Genomic DNA, 21,471 nt, shown 5'->3' with positions numbered 1-21,471 from the left:
TTTCTTAATAATTTTCCTCGTTGGCGGCTTTAGATAACAACACCAACATTTGCCCTGTTCTCTCCGATTGTCTTCGCTATATCAATAACTTATTTTGACCTAAAACTAAGCCTTCCTACAGAAATTTTCATATCCGATTTCACATTATACCCTGCTCTCGAGGCTTTTTGAAAAATTCTCATGGATGTGATTATTGATTACAGGAGAGCATTAAAAAGTAAGTTTAGATTGCCGAAAATTAACACAACTCGTATTTTCTGATATTCTGAGAATGTCAAAACCAAGCAGGGTTGCTACAAATGTCATCACATATTAATATTTGAAAGAAAGTAAATAATTTTTGTTTTAACATAATTTGTATCCCCGATATCGGTTGAAAAGTTTCTATCTTCTTCATTTCAGATTTTCTGAGAATTTCAAGTTCGAAAACGTCTAAAACTTGAGCCCGATCAATATGGCTTAAATGTATTTGTGAAAATCTGTTTAATATACATAATCAATGGTTTAAATTAAGTATTTGTTTTGATTCGGTTTTCCTGATCATAAGATTTCATGCCAGCGGACCCCTTTTTGGCTGCCCTCGATAGAGACCCTGGGTAGATTTTGTGACATTGTACTGCTCACGATACATTCAATAAACATTTGTAAAACTTAAAGCCCCGTGGGAACACCACCAGGCAGTGTACCTGACTCCCAGATCCACAGCGCATAGAACTCCTTTCGTTCTATATATAAAAAACTGAGTACAGTTTTGAAAAACGACACTTTACTGCTATAATGATATATCAATAACATATCTGGGTAAAACGACACATTTTCTCAGTAAGCACTACATTTTTAAGCTATTCAACAAATTCCTGCAACTCCGTAGATTAAAATTATTTTGATCCCACACGCAAAAAAGCAGCAACCACGCCATTTCTTAATATTTGCGCGCTAAGTCTATTCAACTGGAACAACATTTTACACTATTCAAAAATATGAAAATTTTAAGTGTGCAGAGTTTAGCCCAACCGTTTTGTACTATGAGTCAACTTTAACTTCATTTCCTTGTCAGAACTGACTCACCTCATTTCATTCCTAGGTGACGTCCGATGATATACAATTTTAATTTTCCGAGAATTTTGTATTGGAATCGTATTCTTGTTATTGTCTCGTTATTATTACTACTACTCTCGTTATTCTCAAAAATCAGTCATTTTAGAAAATGGTCGACTGGTTTCTTGTGGATCAAACGATTGCTCAACTTGGATTCTATCTTACAACAACTTCACAGTTGGTATTGATTTTTCTTACAATCTTCTATGTAAGAAAAGATTTGGGCGCCTACAAGCGCTTGATCGTGTTGTTTGCAGCAATGGGAATTGCGTTTGCGAGTATTGAGTTTGTGATGTATCCGGTAAGCTTGGTGGAAAACCGAACGACGACATTGTTTTCAGGTCCTTCATTCTTTTAATGCTGGTTATGTATTCTACACAACCAATCGTCCTCTGAATGTTTCAAATGAAACTCTGACTGTTCTGCTAGCAGTCTACACTGCCCTATACTCTATCACAATTTCTCTTCTTGCCGTGCAATTTGTCTATCGATACATTGCAGTGTTTCATTCAGAAGGTCTCAGATTCTTCAAAGGTTGGTATTTTCTACTTACGATTGTGTACTCGTATTGGTTCGGATTTGAATGGGCACTCGGATTGTATAAACTGGACGAAGCAGATGAATACGCAATAGAGTATATGCGACAAGAACTGATGGATGTCTATCAGGTGAATATTTCTCAAGTCCCGTGTGTGATAAATTTGATATATGTAAGTTGTTCGTAGTTGTCCACCTAGATTCCTTTTGTGCCTTTAGCAAAACCTTCCCAACTCCACCGATACATTCATCCGATGGCGGTGTGTCATGTGTACACTTAATATGACATTCATCATGATTGTCCAATATGGGGTGATGATATTCTGTGGATCACACTTGTATTTTGAAATGGAGGAGAAACTAAAAATGGTGTCGGATCAGGAAAGAAAGCTTCACAAGCAAATATTCAAGACATTGATGCTTCAAGTGAGTACTAGATGAAATGTTCTCTCTATTGTCAAATTGTTCAGATCACTACACCAACAATTGTCTTGTTCTCTCCGATCATCTACATCATCTCCGTACCATTTTTCAACATTGAAGTTAGTGTCCCTACAGGAGTATTTCTATCTGTTTTTACTCTATACCCTGCTCTCGACGCGTTCATCATTATGTATGTAATCACTGATTACAGAAAAGCAATTCTAAGTGAGTTCCGATATAATTTTAGATCTTTCAAAATCCTTGAAAATTTAGAGATTCTTAGAAGATCAGGTTCGGGCAGTGTTACACATCCAACACGTTACACCACATCGCGTACAGACACTTAAAGAGGCGCCACGTGGCACGATTAAGCGGAAACAGTGTACATAGATTCAATGTTTCTTGCCTTTGTAAGAAAAAGAGTATGAAGCCCTTTATTCACAACTTTACTTTATTCATTTGTATTTCAGTTTATATATAAAATTAGATGTTTTGTAGTTGGGTAGTTCAAAGCAAAGAGTCACTCCTAAAAAAGATGTCTCATCGGAATACGCAGCTCTGACAAGTGCGTTGGGAGAACACCTTCAATATAAACAGAGTTATAGAAAAATTGATGCCGTTCGAGGAAGTGAAATTGCAAAATGTCTACGCTTGAAGATTCAATCTCTGGCGTGGGAGAAGCACAAGTTTTGAATATCTTATCTAACTGTACCTCGAAAACAATCAACTATATAGTTTTCCAATTTCCTGATGCCAAAACCGCATAATCGCTAAATTCTTATCGTCACATTATTATTGCTTCTGGCCAATAATAAAAAACTTCTAATTGTATTTCCGTGCACACAGAGCTTCCAGGTACGGAAGGCAAGAGAAAATTGGCCCACGCCACGCCCTAAGATCTGAAAAAAACTATCAATGTACTGGGAAGTAATGTTTTGATTATCACATTGTTTTTCTCTATCGTCCTAAAAATAATAACCTAAAGACAATGATCGTCAAGACAATGATCTGAATTTCACGTACTCATGTTTTCTTCCTGGTTTATTCTGACACTGCTTTTCTAGAAATTCTACTTTGACAACTCTGTTTTCCATAACTTCTTGACGCTTGAGGAATGTATTTCCTCGTATCTTAAATATGCAGGGAATTCCGCAATCTACTACAATAAAGGTTGCTATATAAATGTGCACATTTTCAGATTCTTTTCAGAATGAGCAGGATATAAGAAGCTCTCGCACATATCTATATATTTTCATATCTATATATCTATATCTATATATATATATCTATCTATATATACTATATATTTTATATATTTTCTCAAAAAAAGTCGGTGGCCGCGCCGTAGGTGCGGTCCACGGCCGGTGGTATAATATTAAGCATATTTTGTCACTCTAGCGCTCCCGTTCGAGGAAGTGAAAATGTCTCCGTTTGAAGATTTTTTCTCTGGCAAGCAAGCATGAGGTAGGCAGGTAATGCGACACTTGAATATCTTATCTAACTGTTACCTCAAAAACAATCAACTAATGTTATTCGCACAATTAACACAAACTATATAGTTATCCAATTTCCTGTCACAGAACCGCATAATTTTATTATTGCTATCGTCTCATTATTATACTTCTAGTCATTCGAAAAATTATTTTTTACAGAAAATGGTAGACTGGTTTTTTGTAGACCAAACCATTGCGCAACTCGGATTCTATTTAACGACAACCTCACAGTTTACATTGATCTTTCTCACACCGTTCTTTGTGAGGAAAGATTTGGGTGCTTACAAGCATCTGATTCTCCTGTTTTCAATATTGGGAATTGCCTTCGCAAGTTTGGAATTTGTCTTGTACCCTGTAAGAAAGATCTTATTAATATGTTTCAAATCCACAATGAAAAAGTATTTCTCAGGTTCTTCATTCTCATAATGCTGGCTACGTATTTTTTACAACCAATCGTCCCTTACGCGTTTCCAACTTCATTCTGACGATTCTTCTCGCGGTTTACACAGGATTATACTCATTTACAATTTCTCTACTCGCTGTCCAGTTCATTTACCGATTCATTGCAGTGTTTCATCCAAAAGATCTCAAGTATTTTAACGGATGGTATTTCTTGCTGTCGGTCTTATACGCATTATGGTTTGGATTTCAATGGGCAATCGGTCTATACAAACTGAATGAAGTTGATCAATACTCATTAGAGTACATGCGTCAAGTATTGGTTGATGTTTACGATGTGGACATCTCTCAAGTCCCATGTGTAATTCATGTAGTATATGTGAGTGGACTTGTATTACCGCTTCAGTTTCTATTTATGACTTTAGCAAAATGTTGCAAACTCCACTCATTCATTGATTCGTTGGCGGAATGTCATGTGCACGTTCAATATGGCTTTCATCATGATTGTACAATATGGAGTCATGATTTACTGCGGATCACGTTTGTACGCTGAAATGGAGGAAAAGTTGAGCATGCTGTCGCCACAGGCCCGGAAACTTCACAGACAAATATTCAAGACCTTGCTGCTTCAAGTAAGTTTTAAATTGATACCAGAAGATGAAGCGTCATGAGCTGGAGCTTTTGAAGCTGGAGAGCCTGTGGCTTGAACGGTAGTTGTTGTACCCACTCGGGTATCATCACGTGTAATTGTATTGCCGGCGGTTTTCTTCTCAGCAGAGAACTATTTTAATGTCTAATTTTGTTTTCTAACTGAGATAGAATAGTGCATGGTTGCATTGATAACATTTCTGTAGGGTTACTGTAGTTTGCTCTGTTTGCTCTGTTAGACGTAGATGGCAAACAATGATAAATGTTTCGAACGTATTTTTTTAATAATTATAGATAACAACGCCAACAATTGTGCTGTTCTCCCCGATCATCTATGTCATCACCGTGCCATATCTCGATCAGGAACTCAGTGTTCCTACAGGAGTATTTCTGTCCGGATTCACCCTTTACCCAGCTCTCGACGCTTTCATTCTCATGTATGTTATCACAGATTATCGAAGAGCATTTCAATGTGAGTTGAATTGGTTTGAAAACTCAAAAATATTAAAAATTTTCAGGTGTTGTGACGAGAGCGAGTAGATCTACTTGATCTGGAACGCCTTTCCTTTCCGTTTTATAATTGTATTTATATTGTACTGATTTATTTTCCTAGTGTATTGATATTTAGTTTTAGATTTCCGCTCACAATATTTGTTTGTATTTGTTCCTGGTTCCAATTCTAAAAAGCAAAAATAGTATGTTTTTTTTCAGATTTTTTTCAAAAGGAACTTTTTTTTTTTGAAAAAAAAGTACAGCCTGTTTTTTCAAAAGTACAGTTGTTGAAGTGAAAACATTTCCAAAAAATTTTACGGGCTCGCAGCGAACGATCTAGGGGCTATCACAAAACAAATGAACTTGACATTTTATATATCTGAAAACGGGGGTTTCCAAGTTTGAAAGTTAAAAAAAAAATTATTGTGAAAAGTTACAGGCGTCCTCAAATACCGCAAAGGAATGTCGAATATATGTATGTATATGTATACTGTAACAAAGCATTATGTGTCAAAAATATTTATGTTCGGTATTGTCCCAACATGTTTTAATTATATATAATTAATATCTTGTCCGCAGGAGGCTTTGTCGGCTCACCCTTGGGCAACTTTTACCTTTACCTGAATTATCGAATATTTAATTTAAAGATATACTGTAAAAACCAGCATGTTGTGTCGAAAATACTTGAGTTTGTTCTTTGGTTAATATGCCTGTTATTCGATAAACTACCGAGCAAAACAATACAATTCGTATAGTTTCTTAATTTCCTGTCTATATATCGTTCTGAAAAGTTGTAACTTCCAAGAATAGCGGGACAACACTCGCATACTTTCTTAATTTCCTGTCTATGAGTCGTCTATATTAACGTCCCTTTATTGTGTTTCCTGGCATTCTGCGTAGTCACCATTCGCAAGAATGGTGAACTGGTTTTTGGTGGATCAAACTGTTGCTCAAGTTGGATTCTATCTTACCACATCGTCACAGTTCTTACTGATCGTTCTCACATTGTTTTATGTGAGAAAAGATCTGGGTGCTTACAAGTACTTAATTGTCTTGTTTTCAATGGTGGGAATTGCGTTTGCAAGTTTGGAATTTGTGTTGTATCCGGTACGCGTGTTTTGAAAAAAATTTTGATATCATTTTTTTACCTCAGGTTCTTCACAATTATAATGCTGGTCACATATTCTTCACAAAATACCGTCCTTTTAATGTTTCCAATTTCATTCTGACAATTCTACTTGTGATGTATAGTGGATTATACTCATTCACGATTTCTTTTCTGGCTGTTCAATTCACATATCGATACGTTGCAGTGTTTCACACACAATCTTTGAAATTCTTCAACAATTGGTATTTTTTGCTCTCGGTTTTGTACGCTTCATGGTTTGGATTTCAAACAGCGATAGGATTGTATAAATTTGATGAGGCAGATGAATACTCCAGAGAGTATATGCGACAGGTACTGGCTGATGTCTATGATGTCTATGGAAATGCGTCATGGCAACGGTCAACTTGTCAGTTGTGATGGTTGTTCAATATGGAGTCATGATTTTTTGTGGATCACGATTGTACAAAGAAATGGAGGAGAAGCTGAGCATGCTGTCGCCGCAGGCAAGGAAGCTTCACAGACAAATTTTCAAGACTTTGATGCTTCAAGTGAGTACTACAGGAACTTTATTAACAGCGAAAGTAAATAGACTTCACCGCCTACGCTTTTTTTAAAATGTTTGTACGTTACTAAGTGACCTCAGGTATACATTAGCCGGACTTTAGAAAAACATTGGAAAGACTTTGGACATTGTTTCTACCAGTTTTAGGTGGCGCGAGCAAAGTTATTAAATAGGATATGTACAATTTTGTTTGAGAGAGCTGTCGACGGTCTCCTTGACATCTTGACCGAGGTTTTTCAATTTCCTGATAATATTGAAAACAAGTATTAGGTTGGTCAAAAAGTCTTTGCAAAATTTGTACTTTTCTTCATTTCTCAGCGTTAATTCATTGTTTTCTGATTCTGTTTTTTTATTTGCATAGTACGTAATGTGCATGTTTAATATATTTGAAAAAACTTTTGGGTGCTATTCAAAATGACCGAGAATTTGCTCGCCGAACGTCACGCCCTCCGAGGGGTTTTTCTGTACGAGTTCCCCCAAAGCTGCAATTGCAACGAAGCTCGGAGTAACATGTGCAAGAATTCTGTCACCTACAATACCATGAAGTTTTGGTTCGAAAAGTTCACGAAAAAGAACTACGATCTCGATGATAAACCAAGATAAGATCGCTCTCGTTTGGATATCGATGAGGATATTTCGAGAGCCCTGAAAGGTGATTCAAGAGCAACGTCACGCGAACTTTCTGCGACTCTCAAGCATCCCCAAAGAATCATCATCAACCATCTCCAAAAAACCGGAAAGATAGAAAAGTTCGGTCAACTCGTTCCTCACAAATTGTCCGATTCTCAGAAAAATTGCTTTGTAACCTCTCTCTTTCGCTGCTCACTAGGAAACGAACGACGGACTGGGTTAAGAATATCATTACTGGAAATGATAAATGGGTATTGTATGTTAGCCATACCAGGAAAAAAGAGTGGGTCCCGGTCGAGGAAACCGCGACACCTGACCTCAAATGAGAACTTCACGGAAACAAGTGCTTCTCTCAATTGGGCGGGACAGTAAGGGTGTCATTTCCAGAGAGCTTCTTCTAGACTTTGCTACAATCAACGCTGGCCTATACTGCATTTAATTGGAAAGGGTGGTCCATGCTCATCGATTACATCGCCCTAGAGGATCAAAGTTGTTGCTGCTCCATGACAACGCAAGACCGCATACAACTTTTAAGACCCGCCAGAAGCTCCAGACAGTCGGAATCCAAATTTTGTCTTACCCATCGTATTCGCCGGGCTTGGCTCCTACTGACTACCATCTGTTCCGCTCACTCCAGAGTCACCTTGCCGGGCAGAAGTTTCATGATCGAAAGGTCGTCGAAACGGGGTTGGACGACTTCTTTGCCTCCTAATCGCAGGAGTTCTAGGCGGAGGGTACTGTTCAACTTCCGTTGTGTTGGCAAGAAGTCATAGGCATTAATGGTAAATATATTACCCATTGAATCTTGTTCGCTTTGAAAAAATACTACTTCCAAAAAAAAATCAAAATTTTGCAAAGACTTTTTGACCAACCTAATAGTTTCAAAAGTTGGTAAATGCGTAGGCGGCTACTACGGCCAGAACTTGCATACACTCAGTGCCGGGCAGGAGCAAAGTTTGCGTTGTGCTCGCTTTTTGTTAAAGTGAATAAAAAAAAGTTAAACTTTTCTAACAATTTAAAAATCGATCAGATAGTAACACCAACAATTGTACTGTTCTCCCCGATTATTTATATCATCATGGTACCATTTTTCGATCTTGAGCTAAGCGTTCCTACCGGCACAGTTTTGTCCTGTTTAACCCTATACCCTGCTATTGACGCTTCCATTATCATGTATGTAATTTCTGATTACAGAAGAGCTGTCAAAAGTGAGTTTGGATGATTTAAAAACTCGAAAATGTGCATAATTCCAGATGTTTTAATAAAGTCAATATCACGCAGAACTTCTTGAACTACTTGGGCTTTCCTGTTCATACATACAAAGCTTCCATAATTTTCACTGTTCACTATGATGTTTATTACATCAGTTTGTGCACCGTTATCACAGTTAGAAATTTTTGTTCCAAATAAATTATTATTTTAATCGGTAGTTGAACAATATAGTAGACACAAGGCAAAGTACTGGAAAGAATGATGTTACATACATTGGGGGTTCATATATGTAAAATAATTTTCAAAAAATTGCCAAAGTTTTCATTGCTTGTTGTAAATGGTTTTTTTGCATGATATTAAATAAAAGAGTCTTGTTAACCCTAAAAGTAGGGGTATAATAAACTGTCAATCTACCAGGTACGGAAAGCATGAGAAGGTTCGCCCACACCACGCCTTCACATCTAAAATTAAAAAAAAAAACAGCGACGTACTGGGAAGTATTAATTTGATTGTTATATTGTTTTTGTAGGTTGTTATAAAATTAATATCCTAAAGCGAATGGTCGTCTCGAAAAACAATATAGTCTAGTGATATTTTGTTTGTCAAAACTATAAATCGTTGTCTTTCTGATGGTAAAATGAGTTGTATCTGTCTTAAGACTTTGAACGACTAAGACTTGTCTTTGAATTTTCTAAAAATTAAAATGTTTGTACTTTAAAAATAAAACGGATATTAACAAGCTTCTCGTTATAGAAAAAAAACATAGATAGAGGTTTTTTCTCTTAAAGTTAAATAATCAATCGAAGCAGACGTGCCTGGGGTTTTTACGGAACTCCATCAATGTTGACTGGTCATAAAATCCGCAAAAGTTGTAGATGATCAAAGAATAAACTATAAGCGTTTTTTTGTCTTCTGATTGAAATTGTTCTCGGATTCGAATTTTCCCTATAGAATTTCACGTACTCATGTTTTCTTCCTGATATACATATTCTGATTACACAATTTTTCTAGCGATTCCACTCTGACAACGCTGTTTTTTTATATAATTTCAGCTACCCATCAAATGTATATCATTGTGTTTTAATTTTGTTCAAAACACTATTAAATGAAGATTGTTTTTCTTTTTTAATGCCTCGACCCTTGATGAATGTATTTCCTCGTATCTTGAATCTGAAGGGAATTCCACTGTATACTGCTTAAATGTTACTATATAAATGTGCACATTTTCAGATTCTTTTCATAATGAGCAGGATGGAAGAAGTTCTCGCAGATGTGATATCATATTCAGCATATTTTGTCACCCTAGCGCTTAACAGTACTTTGATCTACCTGACTAAATACTGTTCGACTAGACTCACAATCATCTATCGTCGCATGATCATCGGTTTTGCAGTTTTTGGGATCGGATTCTCTACGTTGGATATCGTGGTGAGACCTGTAAGTTTTTGAAAAAATCAGAGCGGGCACTATTGTGAGAGGGTCTTTGACGATGCTTTTTGGCTTCTTAGCCGAAATTCCTTAAAACTATATTTCAGATAATGCACTCTTACAACGGATGTTTTTTGTACTTCAGTTTGAAAGGATCATTTCGTTCGTCGAAAGCTATCACAGAAATGCTTCTAGGTATGTATTCAAACATAACCGAAAAATTCATGATCATAGCCAAAAGCTTTTCAGCGATATACTCTGCCGTCTACGCAGCGATACTATCATTCCTCACAATTCAGTACATCTACAGAGTGTGCGTTTTAAGGTGTCCACAGTTGGTGCAGTACTTTCGCGGTTGGCGGTTTATACTGTGGCTTGGATACGTGTTCATGTTTGGGCTTGCGTGGGGAGTTATCACCTATTTTTATGCGTACCCGGACGAATACGCAAGGGATTATGTCAGGTAATTCTATGCTTAGATGCTTTGTAGTGGCCGGCGCAAACTTCTTGGCCAGATTTTGCCCGCGAAGTAATCTCTGGAAACATTAGGTCAGATCATGGACAAGATTGATCAGACTTCAGGCAGGATCTATGCATTTGGGGAGGTGTATGCTAACTCCCGCGGATCACAAATTCAAGAACAACCGCACCCTAGGTCCACCCAGCCTTAAACAGGAAGAGCAGCGATCTACGACTAGATTATTGGTCCTGTGGGAAGCACCATAACGAATGATGTAGTAGTACCTGACTCCCAGATCAGAAGTAGATTGATCGTCCCGTAAATCTCTGATCCTCTAACTTAAAAGACTCATCCCGAAAAGCATGATCATCGTCCGAAGGTCTGTCCAGAGCCTAAACAAATTTTTTACCAAGCTCAGACTACTTTTTCCAAAGGCTAAATATTCGAGGTCAAAATCACGTTCGAGTAAGCAATAATATTTCAAACTAATATTCAGAGAGGAAATGTACGAACAGTATAAAGTGGATTCGGACAAGGTTGCACTCTTTGTACTACTTGCGTATGGTGAAAACAATGGCACAAAGTTTGTTCGTCCTCAAAGTTTAATTTGCATATTTGGACAGATGGGTATCATGAGCCTACAGTACATGATTATGATGATATGTGGAATTTTGATTTACAAACAGATAAAAGCAGATCTAAAGGAGACCACAATGATACTGAACAGCAAATTTCAAAAGCAAATCTTCAATGCCTTACTGTACCAAGTGAGTTCAGAACATGACTAAACAAAAAAAAACTCAATTTTCCAGCTAGTCGCTCCATCACTTCTCGTCCATCTTCCAGCAGTTCCCCTATTCTTTGCTCCATTCTTCGACATGAAATTCAGTTTCCGAACTAGAGTTGTTGTCTATTTTTTCAGTGTCTACCCTCTTCTAGACAGCCTAATTCTGCTCACAGTTGTATCCGACTATAGACTAGCAGTCAGAAGTACGTTGAAATTGTGCGTGCAGTCTAGAAATTAATTACTTTTCAGAAATTGTGGCCAACAAAGCGGTTCAGCTGGTTGCAATGCTTAATGTGGGTACAGTGACCCCAACAACCGCCACTAATCAAACAGCGGAAAATCGAGTTGCGGAAAATGCTCTTTGACTTTTTTGAAACTTCACTTCACTTCCGCAATAATAACATTTAATAAATATGATTCAGTTTGAAAGATGTTGACTCAACAGATACAAAAACCTAGACCTACATATTTCCATGTGTTCCTCAAAACTCGGCAGCAGACAGGGACCGAGGACATCCACCCAACAGCTCAAACTGATATGCTGTCTGAGTAGTTTTATGCACCAAAAACATACACCGAACAGTTGTTACTCAACTCGCCGCCGGCAGTTCTCTCCACTAATCGCATTCCAACAAAAATATATTCATTCTAGGATGCTAAATTCTCACTCGGATTGCTTCATGATACAAACACGCCGATAACAAGTATGTCATCTAAATATGAGCGTTATCTCAAGCGTTACCGTTTACTTTCACTCTCCGTTCTTGATAAACTACTTTTGGTTAGTTCTTGTAACAATCTCTCTTCGAATGATTGTCTGGATAATGCTTTTTTTGACTATGACTGCAGAGTCATGTATTCGAATGATCCCGCCGGAAGATGTCGGGATCCCAGGCACACTGCCGGATAATGATCCAGGGGATCCTATCAAAACGACGATTGCAGCAGGAATACAGACTACGTAGGTTTGCTTATTTTGTAGGGTTAAGTCAATTCCATATTCTTTAAGACAATGTACCACATGTGGCCCAAAAACTACTCCTCAACGCGTTGAGCCGGTGATGACGACGACGGTGGCTCCTGGAGCAACGACTGTAAGATCTCCCGGGTCAGTGACGACTGCTGGATCAGCCACAACTGCAGGATCTGCCACCACAGGAAGCCCTTCAGCAGCAACAACTGCGGCGACAGTGGCGGCACCACCGACCACAACAGCTGCGGTAAGTATTCTTACACTCAAATCTGCTTTCTTATATGTTACCAAACCGTTCCAGCCGCTTCCATGCCAAACCTGCACCCCATTCATGAATTTCATGGATGAGAGATACACGTGTACCCCCACGACTGGCATGACCGCTACCGGATGCTCAACCCTCGCCGTTTCTTGCATGATAAACCCCTCATTCGAATGCAATGACATAGCACTGCTCGTGAGTTTTTCCTGATTTTAATGTCAAAAACTTGCACATTTCAGTTGGAAACCACTGGGACCCCAAGAAGTATTTTCTGGTATGAATACTGGTGACACAGCTATGACGTCAGTGACGTGCGGGGATGATGTCATATGAGAAGATCCAGATGGGTAAATGATTGTTGTTATTAAATTGCATAGCCAGTTTGGAATTTCAGAAAACGAGGTGAAAGGCTGGTTCCACTACCTGATGATTCGGGTTGTTGAAGTAATATCCTGTGTTGGAAACTGAGTTCAATGTTATTTTGTTTATGAATAAATTAGGAAATTCAACATATGAGCATCTTGGCAACACAAGTGAAAGTTTATGTAGATCACATCTATATTTTTGCTGCAATTTTTTGACCAAAAGATTTTATTAGCCCACTCGTTTAATTTAATTATTCCGCGGCAATGCAATGTACCTTTTTTAACAAAACTCTAGGCAAATGTTCGGTCATGTCGGGCCGACACATTTTCCAAACATCATTCACAAATCAAGTATCCAAATCAGCTCAATAATCATTCATTTTTCCCATTCAATTCGCCCCGCCTCCCAAGCCACCTGATGCCAAAGCACCGAGCACATGCGCAAGCATAATTACATCGTTGGTGTTTTTATTATTCTTATTTTGACTGATAAATAGCAACTACGACGGAAGAAACTAAATTACACCCCTGTTTTTTGGTTAAAACCCCGAAAAAATCATAGCCTCACAATGGTAAAAATGACTGCTGCAACTGTTCTTCCATTCATTGCTGAAATATTTACAAGAGTCGGGTTTGTCTGTACTTGTCTATTCAATGCAATCCTGATTTATCTTACCGCATTCCATGTGGAAAAAATAACAGGGGCTTATAAACATCTGATCATCCTGTTTTCCCTGATCTGTATGTCATTTTCTTGTCTCGAAGTACTGGCTCATCCATATTTGCACAGTTTCAATTCAGGATTTATTTATTTTAGTCTGAATGACTATCTTGGAGCCTCACAGAAACTGCTCAGATTCTTTATTGAAGCCTATTCAGGAGCCTATGCAAGCATCATGTGCATGCTCGCCGTTCAGTTTGTCTTCAGATATGCCATCTTGATGAAGTAAGTTTTAATTGGCGGTGTGAGAGTTCGACAAAGTTCGACAAAGTTTGACAGAGTTTGACAGAGTTAGACAAGCGATTATAGTGTTCAACAGAACATTAACGGCCTTGGACAAAAGTTGGATGTGTGCGATAAAAAGGTGACAGTATGCGACAGAAACTTGACAGCGTGCGACAAAAAGTTCGACAGAGTTTGACAGAGTTCGGCAAAGTTAGAGTACCGTTTTTTCAGCCGTCGAACCTTAATCTCCTCGTTCACTGGATGGAACTTCCTTATCTGGATCCTCTATCCGTCGTCTTTTGGCGTGACTTTCGGTTTCATGACCCATTTTTGCGCTCAAGCAGAGCCATATTCCGATGATTATATGAAGTAATTGAGTCACATCTCGTGTTTTTCATTCATTTTTTTTTCAGAAAAGAGCTCTACGGAGTCTATAATTTGGAGATCAATGAAACGGCCCGCTTCATTGTTATCGCTTATGTAAGTTGTAGGCTAGACTCACCAGAGATTATGCAAACAATTACAGAATGCTGATGGAACCATGCGATGGTTTAATTTGATATTTTTGTTCGGATCCATGATAATTCTCGGTTTCCAGTACGCCGTGATTATCTATTGCGGGGTTCAGATGCAGAAGAAAATGAAGAAGGAAATGGCAAACTTCTCAGTGAGCAATGGAAACTTGCAGCAACAATTCTTCAAGGCTTTAGTTGTACAGGTAGAATTTTTCGATACGGCCTGAAAATCTAAAGCAAAATACAAATTTTAAGATAACTCTTCCCACCCTCCTCTTCCACCTTCCGGCTCTTCCAGTCCTATTCACCCCGTTCTTCAATGTCAGCTTCACGTTTCAAACCGGATTTATCTACGCAGTATTTAGTCTCTACCCTCCAATTGAGACGATTGCTTTCATGATAATTGTTAAGGAATACACAAACATTTTTAGAAGTGAGCCCTAGGCATATAGGCTCAAAAAGTTTAAATTTTATTTTCAGAAAAAGTGCTACGAAGACCTTCAGCTCCAGATTTTCGGAAGCGATCATCGGATATTAGCGTTTTCTGATCAGAAGTGTATGGCTTAGGCTTAGGCTCAGGCTCAGGCTTAGGGTTAGGCTTAGAGTTAGGCCTAGGCTAAGGCTTCACAATCAGCCCCATGTTTTTTCATATGTTTGTTATTTGTAGTTATAAAACCGTGACCCTTGATGTTCCATATATTTTTGTTTGTTTCTTTTTTATTTTCTCGTCTTATCAACATTTTGATCAATTCCATTGTCATTTCTAGTCTACTTGAGCATTCTAGTAAAGCAAAATGTCACTGGTTAGTTTTGTTTTCTTGTTGCTGCTTAAAAAAATGTTTCTCCTGCAGAAGCGTAAAAGAAGTGTATCTCAAGAGTCATCGAACAAGACGGTGGTATCAAAGAGCAAAAGAAAGGAGCTAGCCGAAGAAGTGGAGAAATGGATGAACTTGAGGGTTTTGCCGCCAAATGTGATGCGCACTCTTGTTGAGAATATGTCTGTAGAGGAGCACGCCACGTTCAGAGGAGTTTGCAAGTATGCTCATGATGTAAGTACTTTGTTCACGTAGATTGAACTGCTGCAGTACCCGACATCTCCCGGATTTCGTCGCTCACTGATTCAGCATCGGAATGGCGAGACCCGGTAGATGTCGGGCGTTGCAAAGGGGTAGTAACCGCCAGTCGTGCTTCAATGTGTTCATTTATGACAGCGGCCGATGTATACCGGGCTCCGTCTCCTGATAATGAACGTCGAAACGCTGTTGAGGACGGGTGCCTCAAAATTTTTCTAGCGGCCGACAGTTACCAGACTTTTTGTTATATCTATTAACTCCCTTGTCTGTCCGAAATGCTGTAGTGATGCGCCCGACATCTACCGGGCTTTTCAATTAATACAAAAAATATGTCGATCGCTACTTCACTTTACAGGAAGTCGAATCCTACTGGAGAACTCAGAAAAGTTTCTCAATCGCCAAACTGATGATTTGGTTCCCGTCGCTCGCCGTTTCCGAATGGAAACTCACTTCTTTGCCAGGAATACTCGACGAAATGACAGCTGCGTTTAATTTGTTCAAACCGGGAAACTTGCGCAAATTGAGTTTGCGCCGCGTGGTCAGTGTCAATATCAAATCATTGATTAAGTGCATTGAAATGGTAAGGAGTGTGCACCTGGAAATTGAACAAACTAGATATAAATGAACATTTGAGGCCACTGGACAACCTGCATCGACATTTCTGCAAAATGTGGTCGAGCTGGATCTTCGTGGATGCATAATACCGCCGGATCATATCAAAATGATCGATGAGATTTTTCCGAATTTGCAGACAATTATTCTCAGCCCGAATGCAATTGTACCAAAAAGAAACTCGTTAGTTCAAAAAACAAAGGTTCAATAAACAGATTAAACCAGATAATTTCAGAAAACTCATCATCAATACCAAAATGGAAATCACTCACCATATCAATATTTTATCAAATGCAAAGAAATCGGTAGTCAAGTGTGCATCGAAAGCTGATATGCATACTGTGGCCTTCATCAAAGAACACATTCCAGACATTCGCCACATTTTCATTGAAACTGGCTATTGAGATTTGTAAATTGAATGTAAATAAATGCTTACTCATTCTGAAACACTGTTGAAGCAGCCGATATCTCGAAGGCGTGTTTTTCTAATGGGAAAACGTGCTGCTCAGCGCAACCCGAGAACTGTCGGCTGCTCTAGAAGCAACTCCAAGTTGAATTCTCGTGGGGAACAATTCTACTTGACTAAAGATAGGGAAATATAGAATTTTTGTGCTTTTGTTATTGAATTTTTTTGTTTTGAGTTTTGAGTTTGCTTTGAAAAGTTCCAAAAAAACTGAAAATCGATAAATTTTGTTGGATAAAATTCGGGTTTTTTTTTAAATTTGAAGAAGTAAAACAACAAGTTGATTAATCTCCATAGAAAAATCAATAAAAAAAATAATACGAAAAACTAAAAATCGAGTTTTCGAAAAAATCAATATTAAAAAAAAGGTAAATTGACGTTGTTTCACTGATAAACTTTGAAAAGACGAAAAGGTTTCAGTAGCAACGGTGAATATTTTAAGGATGAAATTTTATAAGAAATCACTAGTTAATCTTTAAAAATCGATAAATTGTAATAGCAAAATCTATGGCTTTGTATAGAAAAGTTGATAAAATTTTCAGAAATTCGAAAAATATTCTGAGAAACTAAAATAGATAGTTTTTTAAAAATTTATATTCTTAAAAATCTATATTTTTTATAGGAAAATCGACAATTTTTACACATGAAAAAATTAATATTTTATGTCTGTATTTTTTTTGTTAAAAAATCAATAAGCTTCTATTGAAAAGTACGCCTTATTCGAATTTCAAAACCCTACCGGGCTGTGCCACTAGATGCGATTGACGGAACCTGCAAAACGTCTGACGCTAAAACAAGATTCGCATTTTCGCCTGCGCGCATTCACCCATAATCTTTATTTCCCAATTCAGAGCCCTTTATTATAGTACACAATCCTCGGCGAATCTTTCCTCTCCAATATCTGATTCTGCACGTCAACCTCCAACTTTCTCACATGAATTGCACTTCTCTGCGGGAAAAGAGCACATCCCAACGGTGTCATGAAGTAAAGACCAATCCCCGCCAAAAATGTCTGAATCGGCATCTCGGAGTACTTTTGGACTAGTGGACGAGCTTTGTAGTAGGCGGTTCGCGTGAATCGATTCATGATCACCGGGCTCAGAACTGAAAATTTTCAAGTTAAAAGTAGAACGAACTTGGGTTGTAAACAACTTACCCATATCAGGCATAGCCATGAGAATTCGGCTCAGTGTGACTTGAGCAATTGCGAGAGCCGCCAGCTGCTTGGATTTTGCGACGAGATGGTCGTCCTCATCACATAGCTCAATTCCCTCAGAAAGTTCGCTGCAAAACAAATAAAGCGTTAAAAACTAAATTTACTGGATTTACTTTGCTCGAACCATTGGAATATTAATGGCATTTGCAACTGCAACAGCCACAAATGGAACCAATCTTCCAGCCAATCCATGACTATTCTTCACCATCATATTCAGACCGAGAGCCGCCGTTGTAGCCGCTCCAGTAGCACAGAAATACGAATAGAGTAGCTGCTGATTGGTAGTTCTGCAATTTCCGCTTCGATTGGTATAGTTGACAATTGCATTGAACGACTGATTGATCCAATGGGAGAATATAATACCAGGACAGGTACGATAGCAGCTGAGAAGCATTCCAGTGATAACCATATTTGCTGGGGTCTGAAAGTTTTACTATCAAATTGTAGAAATTGAAATTTTAAACATTTCATTAGTCAGTCATTAGTTCAAATTTTTTGATAGGTATTTTCACCGCAGAGATACACCACTTCAAAGATGCGGCGGATAGAGTGTGGGGGGAGGGGAGAGCGCAGGCTATAGGGGCGTCTGCGTCTCCCCTCTCCCGAAGAAACTTCCAATTGCAAGAATGTGTAGAATTTGTTCCTCTGTGCGGTGTCTGGAAAAATTTGAAGCAATTTTCAGTAAAGCCCTACCTGAGCGCTCATTCTCCCGAGACAGAACATCTTTTCGCCGGTATCAGGATGATATACTGAATCATAGAGGATCTTTGCACTCCATAGCTCATCCATCGTCAATTCCGGATTTATTATCCCCTTTTTATAGTCTACAACTATTTTCCTGCACATTTCCTGGGTATTGGATGAGGTGAAGAGTGTCATCGGGTTAGCAGATGCAAAGTAGTGTTTTACACGACCTGAAAAACCAGTGATATGTCCGCTGCGTCTAGTATTTAACAGTGCCCGACATCTACCGGGGTCGGCTATTTTCCAGCAGCCCCCGGAAGATGTCGGCCTTCCTACCTGAATACGTGTCGAGATCCCATTTCGATTTCGAAATATCTGGTAGAATCTTCTGATTAATAACAAGATCGTTCATTTTTTAAAGTGATAAAAATTGGAAATGAGCTTGTTTCCAATTAAACTTGTTATATACTTTTTCACGTGATTTTCAAAAATTATTGTCTTGACATTTAGCCTCCCCTCCTTTCCAAATAAACTTCACGTGTCAAAAAAATTTATTTCTAATTATTTATTCAAACAATGAATCTGTTACTGATTTACTCATTCTTCCATGTTCTCAAATTTGTGCGGCCTGGTTCACCTTTGTTCAAGAGTAAGTTGTGAGGAGGGTTCTGAAGCTGAATAATTCTACGTTTTTTAGTATGTTATGGCGGAAAAGTTGAGGATTTACCGATGGGATGTGAAGAAGTGATTGGTTTTCCGTTGGTTATTTCAGACTATTTTTATGGTGAGCGTTTAGACGGCCGAATACGCCCGCCTCGCTAATTCCTTCGCCTCGCTAATTCCTTCGCCTCTCCCATCGCCTTCCACGCCTGCCGCCCACCTCGCCTATCTCTTTGCCTTCCACGCTTTCCATTACCCAGATATCGACGCCAAGTCCGAAGACGGTCGAAAACTTTCCACAATCCAACGGATAACCAATGGAATAGTCCTCCGCGACAATAACTTCAAGCGGTTTTCCGCCCTTACAAGTCTCGAGTATCTTGCCGTATTGAGTAGTGAACCATTGCTGAAACTCGAACGGAACCATCAACTTATGTCTTTGGAGTTTAAAAGTCTGAGAGTTATCAATGGAACAATGGTATTTTTTTGGAAGGTTTTGAACTCACAATCAATTTATAATATTTTTTAGCCCCTGGTGACATTTTGGAATGACAATTACCCAATTGAAATGAGGAGAAGCAATCGAGCGTGAGTCTTGCAAAAAGCGCCCGACATCTTCCGGTTTCTTCTATTGACGGAGGAAGCCTGACAGGTTTCGGACTCTATTTTCGCTTTTTCACGCAGCGTCCGACATTTGCTGGGTTTTGCCACTCGTGAAGCACAGGCTAATAAGTTAAGTGGGACCTGGTGTATGTCAGGCGCAAGATTAGCATATGTTTGGGATGCATAGCGCCTGACATCTACCGGGTTTCGCAAATTGTCTTGAAAACCATTGGGTAAGCAGAACCCGGTAGAGGTCGGACACTCGATTGAGCGTCCGACATCTGCCGGTTAATTATTTCAATTTCAGATTTCAAGAATTTCAATCTCTACTAGCCACTGCCGGTCATGCCATTGATCCTTGTTCTGCGAACTATTTCGATTTTCATTCAATGCAAGAAGGTTTCCAACTAAAAGTCTGAATTTTTCTAATGAAACAGTTTTCCAGAATCTGCTCCAACTCACTGGTACTTTGTGCTTGCGGGCTCTTTCGGTTCTCTAGCAATTGCCATGATTGCTGATGTGCACTGGTACATGGCATTCCAACGTCGATGGGAACGTCAGTTGTTGAAGCTGGAAATCGAACGGGAAGCGAAACAGCTCAATATTGAACTGGAAAAGTCGAATTTGTATGATGAATGGAGAATGGATTGCATCAAAATAGCGGATGAGAAGCACGCGTGGATGAATGATTTTGCGAGAAGAACTCAAGATGATCCGTATCATGCTCCTGGTGAGGAGAAGAAATGGGCTGACGAGAGACGGAAGCTGAGGAAGATTGAAAAGGATTTGAAGATGAGAAAACGGGAAACAATGAAAAGGGCCGAGAAGATGAAGGAGGCTGAACTTAAAAAGAAGAAGGAAAGTAGTAAAAGCAAGGAGGAAGATAAGAATAAAAAGAAGGAAGTTAAGATTAAAAGTGCTCCAAAGACATCTGCAAAAAAATCTGCAAAGAAATCTGCAAAGAAAGAACAGAAGAAGTCGGAGAAAAAAGTGAAGGAAGTTCCCGAAAAGGCACAAAAGAGCAAGAAGGAGAAAAGTGACAAATTTGTTTTTGAAGAAGGCTCAAGAAGAGTTGAATACACTGATGTGCCGAGTTTGGAGAAGGAAAAAACGGTGTCAGTAGAGCAACCTACGATAGATCCAGTGGAAGGCATACCTTTTAGATAACTAGTTTTTAGAAAGTTCTTATAAATGTTTGATGATGAATTCGAAGTTTGTCTGTGACTTTTTGTAAATTTGTGGTGGAAAGATCAGCCGACCACGATAGATGTCCGCGCAAACCTGTCATGTGTCATTTTGCTGCTGGTGTTTTTTTAGAGCGAAATGTATCGCCTGCTGGCATGTTTTTAGCTGTTCGCATCCCACCCCACTGCTTATTTTTGCATTTTACCGTAAAAAGAAATGTGGTAGGCAGGTGAGTAGGCATGAGGCATGGCATCGAAATTACACCTTTTTTCTATTAGTGAAATCAGAAATTATTTTCGATTGTTAACCCGACAATTTTTTGCTCTGTCAAATTGTGATTAAACGTATCACAGCTGAATTTTCTTTTAATAATCGAATGTTTCCAAGTATCAGGGAGGTAAATAAGTTCCGGGTCCAAATTTTTTTACTGCGAAATTTTTAAATATTAAAAAAAATTTAAAAACGTTGAAATACTCCAGAACAACCAGCCGAAATTTCCCGAAAATTTTCAACAAATTTAATTTTAACAAAGTTTTTTCGAATTCCCGATATGAACATTCACAACCGAATTTGAATTTTTAACAAGAAAATGTAATGATTTTCGAAAAAATATTCAAATCCACCGTTGGTCAAAATT

At 38.6% G+C, this 21,471-nt stretch overlaps 8 protein-coding genes, 1 non-coding gene and 2 pseudogenes across 12 annotated transcripts; 10 read left to right on the top strand and 1 right to left on the bottom strand.

The window, feature by feature from the left end:
- Positions 1-12: 12 nt before the first annotated feature.
- On the top strand, positions 13-261 carry T23D5.14 (annotated as a pseudogene). Its single transcript has one exon. A coding segment is annotated over exon 1 (249 nt).
- Positions 262-1,198: 937 nt separating this feature from the next.
- Positions 1,199-2,555, top strand: str-19 (Seven TM Receptor). Its single transcript, NM_001392676.1, has 5 exons — positions 1,199-1,399; positions 1,440-1,808; positions 1,855-2,061; positions 2,106-2,283; positions 2,332-2,555. The coding sequence occupies exons 1-5, from the start codon at positions 1,208-1,210 to the stop codon at positions 2,403-2,405; spliced, it is 1,020 nt and encodes a 339-aa protein (NP_001379217.1). The 5' UTR covers positions 1,199-1,207; the 3' UTR covers positions 2,406-2,555.
- A 1,158-nt stretch (positions 2,556-3,713) lies between these two features.
- str-18 (Seven TM Receptor) lies at positions 3,714-5,295 on the top strand (the record flags this gene model as incomplete). The annotated part of the gene is made up of 5 exons (NM_074518.3): positions 3,714-3,905; positions 3,961-4,329; positions 4,376-4,582; positions 4,893-5,070; positions 5,117-5,295. 5 exons carry the CDS (start codon positions 3,714-3,716, stop codon positions 5,146-5,148), a joined length of 978 nt encoding a protein of 325 aa, NP_506919.2. The 3' UTR covers positions 5,149-5,295.
- 21ur-15073 lies at positions 4,396-4,416 on the top strand. Its single transcript, NR_070046.1, has one exon.
- Positions 5,296-6,005: 710 nt separating the features above from the next.
- Positions 6,006-8,645, top strand: T23D5.5 (annotated as a pseudogene). Its single transcript has 4 exons — positions 6,006-6,197; positions 6,244-6,746; positions 8,421-8,598; positions 8,644-8,645. Coding segments are annotated over exons 1-4 (875 nt in total).
- Positions 8,646-9,844: 1,199 nt separating this feature from the next.
- str-27 (Seven TM Receptor) lies at positions 9,845-11,642 on the top strand (the record flags this gene model as incomplete). The annotated part of the gene is made up of 6 exons (NM_001322595.1): positions 9,845-10,039; positions 10,138-10,225; positions 10,280-10,493; positions 10,987-11,257; positions 11,303-11,480; positions 11,527-11,642. 6 exons carry the CDS (start codon positions 9,845-9,847, stop codon positions 11,640-11,642), a joined length of 1,062 nt encoding a protein of 353 aa, NP_001309461.1.
- Positions 11,643-11,996: 354 nt separating this feature from the next.
- T23D5.3 (DUF281 domain-containing protein) lies at positions 11,997-12,802 on the top strand (the record flags this gene model as incomplete). The annotated part of the gene is made up of 4 exons (NM_074516.2): positions 11,997-12,238; positions 12,287-12,497; positions 12,552-12,707; positions 12,752-12,802. The coding sequence occupies 4 exons, from the start codon at positions 11,997-11,999 to the stop codon at positions 12,800-12,802; spliced, it is 660 nt and encodes a 219-aa protein (NP_506917.2).
- Positions 12,803-13,355: 553 nt separating this feature from the next.
- str-38 (Seven TM Receptor) lies at positions 13,356-14,921 on the top strand. The gene is made up of 6 exons (NM_074515.8): positions 13,356-13,823; positions 14,055-14,192; positions 14,237-14,303; positions 14,350-14,541; positions 14,594-14,771; positions 14,819-14,921. Exons 1-6 carry the CDS (start codon positions 13,447-13,449, stop codon positions 14,884-14,886), a joined length of 1,020 nt encoding a protein of 339 aa, NP_506916.3. The 5' UTR covers positions 13,356-13,446; the 3' UTR covers positions 14,887-14,921.
- Positions 14,922-15,105: 184 nt separating this feature from the next.
- Positions 15,106-16,470, top strand: Y6E2A.10 (F-box domain-containing protein). Its single transcript, NM_001129591.4, has 5 exons — positions 15,106-15,141; positions 15,190-15,387; positions 15,767-15,991; positions 16,046-16,206; positions 16,259-16,470. Exons 1-5 carry the CDS (start codon positions 15,133-15,135, stop codon positions 16,425-16,427), a joined length of 762 nt encoding a protein of 253 aa, NP_001123063.2. The 5' UTR covers positions 15,106-15,132; the 3' UTR covers positions 16,428-16,470.
- An 836-nt stretch (positions 16,471-17,306) lies between these two features.
- Positions 17,307-18,824, bottom strand: sfxn-1.3 (the record flags this gene model as incomplete). Of its 2 annotated transcripts, NM_001029110.3 has the most annotated exons (5): positions 17,307-17,590; positions 17,643-17,770; positions 17,816-18,123; positions 18,396-18,616; positions 18,723-18,824. In NM_001029110.3, 5 exons carry the CDS (start codon positions 18,796-18,798, stop codon positions 17,334-17,336), a joined length of 990 nt encoding a protein of 329 aa, NP_001024281.1. The 2 variants fall into 2 exon arrangements, with proteins under 2 accessions (NP_001024281.1, NP_001024282.1); NM_001029111.4 differs by lacking the exon at positions 17,307-17,590 and having other exon boundaries at positions 17,759-17,770; positions 17,827-18,123; positions 18,723-18,798.
- A 130-nt stretch (positions 18,825-18,954) lies between these two features.
- On the top strand, positions 18,955-20,855 carry irld-57 (Receptor L-domain domain-containing protein). Its single transcript, NM_001348587.2, has 6 exons — positions 18,955-19,035; positions 19,084-19,170; positions 19,307-19,524; positions 19,576-19,634; positions 19,957-20,048; positions 20,095-20,855. Exons 1-6 carry the CDS (start codon positions 18,963-18,965, stop codon positions 20,814-20,816), a joined length of 1,251 nt encoding a protein of 416 aa, NP_001335503.1. The 5' UTR covers positions 18,955-18,962; the 3' UTR covers positions 20,817-20,855.
- The last annotated feature ends 616 nt before the right edge of the window (positions 20,856-21,471 follow it).

Source organism: Caenorhabditis elegans, chromosome V, assembly GCF_000002985.6.
Source record: "Caenorhabditis elegans chromosome V".
In the NCBI taxonomy this organism is placed as follows: domain Eukaryota; kingdom Metazoa; phylum Nematoda; class Chromadorea; order Rhabditida; family Rhabditidae; genus Caenorhabditis; species Caenorhabditis elegans.
The sequence above is the reverse complement of the archived record's forward strand: the minus strand, read 5'-3'. Positions and strand labels throughout refer to the sequence as shown.

Excerpts from the sequence above, each read along its gene's own strand:
- str-19 (NM_001392676.1), top strand. The coding sequence starts at position 1,208 with ATGGTCGACTGGTTTCTTGTGGATCAAACGATTGCTCAACTTGGATTC. Across the intron at positions 1,400-1,439 it reads TTGAGTTTGTGATGTATCCG|GTCCTTCATTCTTTTAATGC; the intron begins GTAAGCTTGGTG and ends CATTGTTTTCAG. Across the intron at positions 2,062-2,105 it reads TCAAGACATTGATGCTTCAA|ATCACTACACCAACAATTGT; the intron begins GTGAGTACTAGA and ends CAAATTGTTCAG.
- str-38 (NM_074515.8), top strand. The coding sequence starts at position 13,447 with ATGGTAAAAATGACTGCTGCAACTGTTCTTCCATTCATTGCTGAAATA. Across the intron at positions 14,193-14,236 it reads TATTCCGATGATTATATGAA|AAAAGAGCTCTACGGAGTCT; the intron begins GTAATTGAGTCA and ends TTTTTTTTTCAG. Across the intron at positions 14,772-14,818 it reads ATACACAAACATTTTTAGAA|AAAAAGTGCTACGAAGACCT; the intron begins GTGAGCCCTAGG and ends TTTTATTTTCAG.
- Y6E2A.10 (NM_001129591.4), top strand. Across the intron at positions 15,992-16,045 it reads TGATTAAGTGCATTGAAATG|GCCACTGGACAACCTGCATC; the intron begins GTAAGGAGTGTG and ends TGAACATTTGAG. Across the intron at positions 16,207-16,258 it reads ATTGTACCAAAAAGAAACTC|AAAACTCATCATCAATACCA; the intron begins GTTAGTTCAAAA and ends AGATAATTTCAG.
- irld-57 (NM_001348587.2), top strand. The coding sequence starts at position 18,963 with ATGAATCTGTTACTGATTTACTCATTCTTCCATGTTCTCAAATTTGTG. Across the intron at positions 19,171-19,306 it reads TATTTCAGACTATTTTTATG|ATATCGACGCCAAGTCCGAA; the intron begins GTGAGCGTTTAG and ends TCCATTACCCAG. Across the intron at positions 19,635-19,956 it reads ATGAGGAGAAGCAATCGAGC|ATTTCAAGAATTTCAATCTC; the intron begins GTGAGTCTTGCA and ends TTTCAATTTCAG.